Source organism: Acipenser ruthenus, chromosome 21, assembly GCF_902713425.1.
Source record: "Acipenser ruthenus chromosome 21, fAciRut3.2 maternal haplotype, whole genome shotgun sequence".
Classification (NCBI taxonomy): domain Eukaryota; kingdom Metazoa; phylum Chordata; class Actinopteri; order Acipenseriformes; family Acipenseridae; genus Acipenser; species Acipenser ruthenus.
Window position 1 is genome coordinate 6,964,731 of NC_081209.1, and position 7,354 is coordinate 6,972,084.

The 7,354-nt window shown below is 36.5% G+C and overlaps 1 protein-coding gene across 1 annotated transcript; it reads right to left on the reverse strand.

Moving 5' to 3' along the window:
• Positions 1–4,095: 4,095 nt before the first annotated feature.
• On the reverse strand, positions 4,096–5,055 carry LOC117428279 (taste receptor type 2 member 40-like). Its single transcript, XM_034047160.3, has one exon. The coding sequence runs from the start codon at positions 5,053–5,055 to the stop codon at positions 4,096–4,098; it is 960 nt and encodes a 319-aa protein (XP_033903051.3).
• Positions 5,056–7,354: the final 2,299 nt, after the last annotated feature.

Genomic DNA, 7,354 nt, shown 5'->3' on the forward strand with positions numbered 1-7,354 from the left:
ATTGAACCCATGACCCTCCGATCAAGAGTGCAGGGCCCTAACCACTACTCCACATCTATATGTGTGTAGATAATTAAAAAATAGTAAAAGGAACACACAGCCACAAATGGTAAAATGCATGAGACTCTAGAAGTTGTTTAGTTAAAGCACAAAGTGGTCTAACATTTTCACACAAGAGGGCCTGTTGTTTCTATATCACTGATAACTGACCGGAAATTGAAATTCTCCCACCCAGAGGTTTTCATGCAGGTAGGTATATAAAACGACTATTATGACTAATCTTGAGGTTCTAATAAATGTGCACACCACTGTGTGTGTGTGTGTGTGTGTGTGTATACACATTGTGCTTTTAAAAGTAAAGAGGGATCCTTGATGGCTTTTTGTAACTATCTGGAAATGTCATCCATTTGTCTAATGTAAGTTAACTGTAAGGTTTTTTTATTTTTTTTTTTATAAGATTCATGTTTGCTGATACAGTGTGTTTTATGTTGCTGCATGTGCATCAGCTGCTATTGTATTTAAAATAGATAAGGTTTATGCATGTTTTTTTACATTTTAGCCAAATACATGTCTGTTAGACACTAGGCAAATACTACCCAAATATTAAATAAGAAACATTTACAAAAAACTGACACTGATTTACGTTTTTCAAAATATTTATTTAAAAATAAACCAAATGAGCACAGCTACACACACTCTTCCAAAACATAACTAACCTGTTTACGTGTTCCACACAAATTCACAATTCAGCTCACTTATCCAGATTAATTCCACAGAAATACACAGCACATTGCTATTCACCGTTAAAAAAAAGAGAGTTTACTGCAGGGATGGAAATAAGACTCCTATTGCATAGCAGTCTGATCAATTCCTGGTTTCACTAAGATTTTAATAAGATACACCTGAGCCTGTTACCGATCCGCTGTGGCAAATCAAGCTTGTAGTGAAACCTGAAATGGGTGAACTTCTATGCAATAGGAGTCTTATTTCCATCCCTGTTACTGTTTAATATTTTGAAACAAATTCCTGTTGATACTTATGCATTTGTCACCTCGATGACCGTGGTGCTGATCGTTGAATTGAAGCATCCATCACTTTTTCTGAAATATATAATTCCCTGCACACCTTTGTTTTTACAGAGAGTTTTGCGTTTACCTGGCGTGTAGATAATCTTAAGGTAACAAGATAATCTTAAGGTAACAAAAACTACTTTTCTATTGAAACGGAATCTCTGACTAAGAAAATCACTGGAACGGTGAACATCTGTGAATCTAGAAAAGGGCTTAGCCCTGGTACAGACATAATAAATCTAGAATTGGTCATACCAGCTGCATGATAAATATCTGCCATCCAAGTTCTGACACAACAAAGAACGGTCAGTTAGTTTTTTTTCGATAATGAATATTTCTTTGGAAAAATCATTAGGGAGTGGTTGGTGATGGAAACTTAATATTCTGGGAAATACATTTTGGATACGAGGAAAAATTCAGACTTTTTTTTCTGTCAGCCAACCCTAAGTAAACCACCACCATCTGCTCTTCCTAGTGAAGTATACGGGGTGATTTGAAAACTGAGAGGCTGTTGCATGAATTCCTTAAAAAAGAACAGGCAAACAACACACCCTCTTTTTTTTTCAGAGGGTGTGTTGTCCATCAATCACCCTGTGTATGCTGCTTGTCCCCACTTATGTTGTACTTGCTTCATATTACATCACTTTCCTGTCCTTTGCCATTCTCAGTGGTTCTTATTGTAATTCATGTTGTGTGTGTGTTTAATGTTTTTATATATTGTGTGCTAAGCTGCTCTAAAGTTCCAATTGCCAGACTAACGTAACACATCTATTTGAAGCTATTCTTAAGAATTATAATATATCTGGTAATATATAAAGGTTCACCAGATGGAGCTGGCTCTTACTACTGTAAAGTAGATGTTACTACTGTAAAGACATTTTGGCTGATCCAGCCTGGATTATATTTGTCTTCATCTGACAACTAGATGTCCTTTGAAGCTTAAGTCCATTTCCCTGCCCTATGTTTTGTTTCCAGAGACCTTCACTTCACAACCACTGTGACATTTTGCTTTTGAAACTGGAGGATATGTTAATGACGCAAAATTTAATATTCTTTTAAGAAAAAGTATTTGAAATAAACAGTTGACAAAGGGCAAGTGCAGCTGATATTAAAGGAATGGATTTTAAAACTTTAGAGGGGAATTTGAATGTTGTACACCATGTCCTCTGGACATCTGTTTTTATAAAGAGCCCTCAAAACACCAATTCATATTATTATTTTTATTTTATTTTATTGGTTACTATAAGAAATATAGAGAATCCAACAGCACTTCAGCACACGACTAGAGTACTGGAGTAGCAGGAATAGGATCACAGCAAACATTACTATGAATTACAATATATTTTAATCACAGCTCTACAGAACAACCTGCATTTACATTACAAAACAGTCCGATGCAACACTTTATATGAACTGGTCAACCATGAATATTATAATCACAGGTAATGACCTCCTTTATTACTCTCAGAATTTACACACACACACACACACACACACATATACATATATATATATATATATATATATATATATATATATATATATTTGTTGTTGTACTAGGTTTAATGATATAGTACTAGCAAGAAACAACCTAGTTGCAGGCAGAAGCTGTTCATTTCTTCTTCTCAGTAGTATCTTGCTCGTTTTATATTATAAAATATAGCTGAATTTTGCATTTGCTTCCAAAATCTATGTTGTATACAGTACAACATTGCATTTTTATATGTGTAAAATCTGAACACACCAACAGCCACACGCAGTTCTATATTTAAAGATACATTCAATGAAAGAAAAAAAAATTACTATTTTTTTCATTGTAGAAAAATGTATTTGGTAGATTGTTCTATGTAACAATAGCTAAAGCAAATGCTGATTTTACATACACCTCAATCTCCACCAAATGCATCTTTATATTTACACAAAACAACAGCAATAAGAGGAAAGGCAAAAGAAAGCAATAGGAATTTTAAACAGTTAGACTGTAGTATTAGTCTGCTCTCAAGTCAGTCAGGAAAATAGCTCAAGCTGATGTTCTGCAAGTCGCCCTGGATAAGGGTGTCTGCTAAGAAATAAATGATAATAATAATAATAATAATAAAAACCAGCAAGACAAAAAGATGGACTTAAGAGTCTTGGTCTAGCTTCTCAAAGCTATTTACACCAAACTGTCATTAGCGCAATTTTTATCTGAAAGAAATAATACAAATATGAATAAGAAACCACTTGAGACTTCTTACAAGTTCCGAAGTTAAACGTCTTTACATATATATCTATATATCTATATATATATATATATATATATATATATCTATATATATATATATATATATATATATATATATATTGTAAACGGCCGGCACTCACGGTCGTTCGTTGCCACTTTAAAATCAGGACCCAGGACACAAGAAATTGATTTTTAAGCGCTTACGCGCTAATTTTAATACACACAAAAAATAAATAAACAAAACACCTAGCTCCGTTTTGAGCACTAACTAAACATTTCATGCAGGTCCCTGACTAGCTCGCAGGACGGCTACGCCGTTTACCTGTTTAATTCAGTACTTTGACTGCTCGGAAGCAGAGCGCACCTTCTGCCTCCTTCTACTCAACAGCCCTGTGCAGACAAGCTGCACGTCTCAAATACCCCACGCCTGGCATTAATTTACAATAAATATCAGGTGCGGGGGATAATTAAACAATAAACAAATTACCAAAATATAAAACAACTAAACAAAATGTGCATACGCACATGTTTTCTTCAGGGAGGATACTAACCCCCTCCCTGATGTGTTACAAATATATATATGATTTGGTAACTTTATTGGGTGTGTTTCTGTGAAATAAATAACATAATGTGCTAATGACAATTCAGAGTAATTAGTTTTGAGAATGTAGCCCTTTATATTAACCTGCTGAGCTGTTTCTCATTAGAAACACTGGGCATTTAATTTTACTTTCAAAAAAGTGCAAAATGCACTCTATAAGTAAATAGTGACAAATGCTCTGAATCAGTATGGCTTCTCATTTATGGCTCACTCTGCTGCTGTATTTTTCCACAACAGGACACAGACATAAGTTTCTCCTTCAGATTCTTGTTAGTGGCCGTCAACAGAACTCCCGTTGCTGCACAGTAGAAGGCCATATCTAAAAAAAGGGACTTGTCAGACATATGTTCTTTTTTTCCATGAGTAAGGAGGTAAACGAACGCCAGCGTGATGGTGAACAGATACACTACCACCAGGGACATGATCATTTTGCAGATCAGTAGGTAGGAGTTTCTGCTCTGGAACTCGTTCTGGTTTCTTTTCATTTGCTGGGTGTGTTTGTAGAGATGGACCACAAGCTGGCTGCTGGTGGTCACCATGATTATGAGGGGGATGGGACATAGAAATAACACAAAGATAAAAAAGTACAAATCTCTGGCAAAAGTCTCTGGGAAACTGAAAGCAGGTTTGGTGCATGGCGTGCCCAGGGTGTTGTTGATGTTGTAAGTGTTGTTAGCAGTAGCGTTTGCTGGCATTATTGGAATAAGATACAAAAATGGGCAGAACAAGACGAAGCAGAAGAACACAGAGAGGATGAGAGCCCCGTTGACAACCAGCGAGATATTCCTCTTGAGCTTGATGAAGAGAGTGGCTGGTAGGCTGATGATCTTCACACAGTAGAAGACACAAAGCCAAGCAATGGACCAGAAACTTGAAGCGCTGGCAATGAACAAGATGAAGAAGACCACTGGCATGACTCTTCCCATGTCGGTAGTGCAGTAGATTTTAAACTCATACAAATATAGACTGTAAATCGTTGACAAGTCCAAGATCATATTGGAGAGTGAGGTGCATGAAATTATGAATTCAAGTGTCTGATAACTTTTGCTTTTCCTCTGCAGCTGGACGGTCATGACAAGATTGAAGAGATTCCACAGCACTCCAAACACCAGCAGAGCTCCGCTGATGAATGTTAGTATTACAGCTCCAGTTGATTGCATTGTGATTTGTTATTTGTTACCCGCGTACAGATTGTGTTAAAAAAAAAAAACACCTGTAAGGTCTAAGCCTCAGCAAGCCGTGTGGAAGGAAGAAAATCTGTGACTGCTCATGATAATAACTATACAGTGATAATAAAAAGTCATGCAAATACAAGTATCTCAGTCCATTTCACTGGCTCAGCCTTGTTTTTGAGATGCAAGGTAAAAGTAATTAGCTGTGTAATATTTAGTCACTGCTGAGAAACGACTCAGTAAAACTGATTTACATTTGTTTTGTAATGTATTGAAATGCATTTAAAACAAGCAAATGAGGATTTATGATTTCACTTGCCTTCACTGAAAGAGGGTGAGGTGGCATACTCGGTCAATGCACATCAGTTCTAAAGGCCTGGAACAGAATCTGGCTAAAGTCACAGCCGCGTATAGTGGTCTTAACAAACCCAGCACACAATTCAGCACAGCCGGCACTGGACTGGACACATTTGCAAACCAATTACCTTAATTAAAAGCATGTAGCTGTGCAAAGGTGGCCATCTTGGCTCCAGGCTGTTCCTCCACTCCTGAGCCAAGATGGTCACCAGCCACAAAAACACAGATTTTAACTGTGCAGCGCCTCTGCCCAGTCACAGAGCTGCATCTTCTCTGTGGATGAAAAGAAGAATAGAGAGGCTCAACCCTGCAGCCTTTTAGGCTCAACCAGTCCTTTGCACTCTCAGGGACTGCATGCCCTCAGAAGAGCTTCATTAGTATGAGTTACGATGCTGTGTTTTGCCCTGTGGAAATCAGTCCACTAGGAACTGAAACCATCAGGCACTGAGACCACCAGAAGCACCAATATGACAGGATCTTTACTGACCAAAGGGCCTCCCTGGTGCTGGTAGAGAACCAAGGTGCAAAGCTCCTGCTGCTGCAGAGTCAGATACACATTTTTTTCTTTGGCTCTGCTTTGCAGAAAGGGAAAGCCTTGTGGTGCCAATATGAAGTGCTGATTTATCATTACTTTTCATATTTTATTAACAAATGCAGATTATCACAAATGTAATCAATTAAAGATAACTTATGCCAATAATCAATCAATATAATAAATGCCTGATTAAGGCACATTTGTTTACCACAGACCCATGTGCTTTTTGCACTGTGTATTGGTGAAAGTAAAAACACACCAGCAATGATTCAGAACTAGTAAGAGAAAAAGATGGACAATCACCCTGTGTATGCTGCTTGTCCCCACTTTGATGTACATGCTTCATATTACATCACTTTATGTTCTTTGCCATTCTCAGTGGTTCTTAAAGCAATCCATGTTGTGTGTGTGTGTGTGTGTGTGTGTGTGTGTGTGTGTGTGTGTGTGTGTGTGTGTGTGTGTAGGAAAATGACACATAATTTAATATATTTATTTTAAGAAAACTTATTTGAAATAAACAGTTGACACAGGGCAGTGAAAATGTTACTGCAGCTGATATTAAAGGAACAGATTTTAAAACTTTAGAGGGGAATTTGAATTTTGTACACCATGTCCTCTGGACAGCTGTTTTTATAAAGATCCCTCAAAACACCAACTCATATTATTATTATTTTTTTTATTGGTTACTACAAGAAATATAGAGAATCCAACAGCACTTCAGCACACGACTAGAGTACTGGAGTAGCAGGAATAGGATCACAGCAAACATTACTACCAAATACAATTTATTTTAACCACAGCTCTACAGAACAACCTGCATTTACATTACAAAACATTCCGATGCAACACTTTATATGAACCGGGCAACCATGAATATTATAATTACAGGTAATTACCTCCTTTATTACTTTCAGAATTTATACACACACACACACACACATATATCTATACAATATTTTTGTTGTTGTACTAGGTTTAATGATATAGTACTAGCAAGAAACAACCTAGTTGCAGGCAGAAGCTGTTCATTTCTTCTTCTCAGTAGTATCTTGCTCGTTTTATATTATAAAATATAGCTGAATTTTGCATTTGCTTCCAAAATCTATGTTGTATACAGTACAACATTGCATTTTTATATGTGTAAAATCTGAACACACCAACAGCCACACACAGTTCTATATTTAAAGATACATTCAATGAAAGAAAAAAAAACAACTCCTCAGCTTTACATTAAATGATTTTTACTATTTTTTTTCATTGTAGAAAAATGTATTTGGTAGATTGTTCTATGTAACAATAGCTAAAGCAAATGCTGATTTTACATACACCTTAATCTCCACCAAATGCATCTTTATATTTACACAAAACAACAGCAATAAGAGGAAGTCAGTCAGG

Coding starts and splice junctions, on each gene's coding strand:
- LOC117428279 (XM_034047160.3), bottom strand. CDS start 5,055: ATGCAATCAACTGGAGCTGTAATACTAACATTCATCAGCGGAGCTCTG.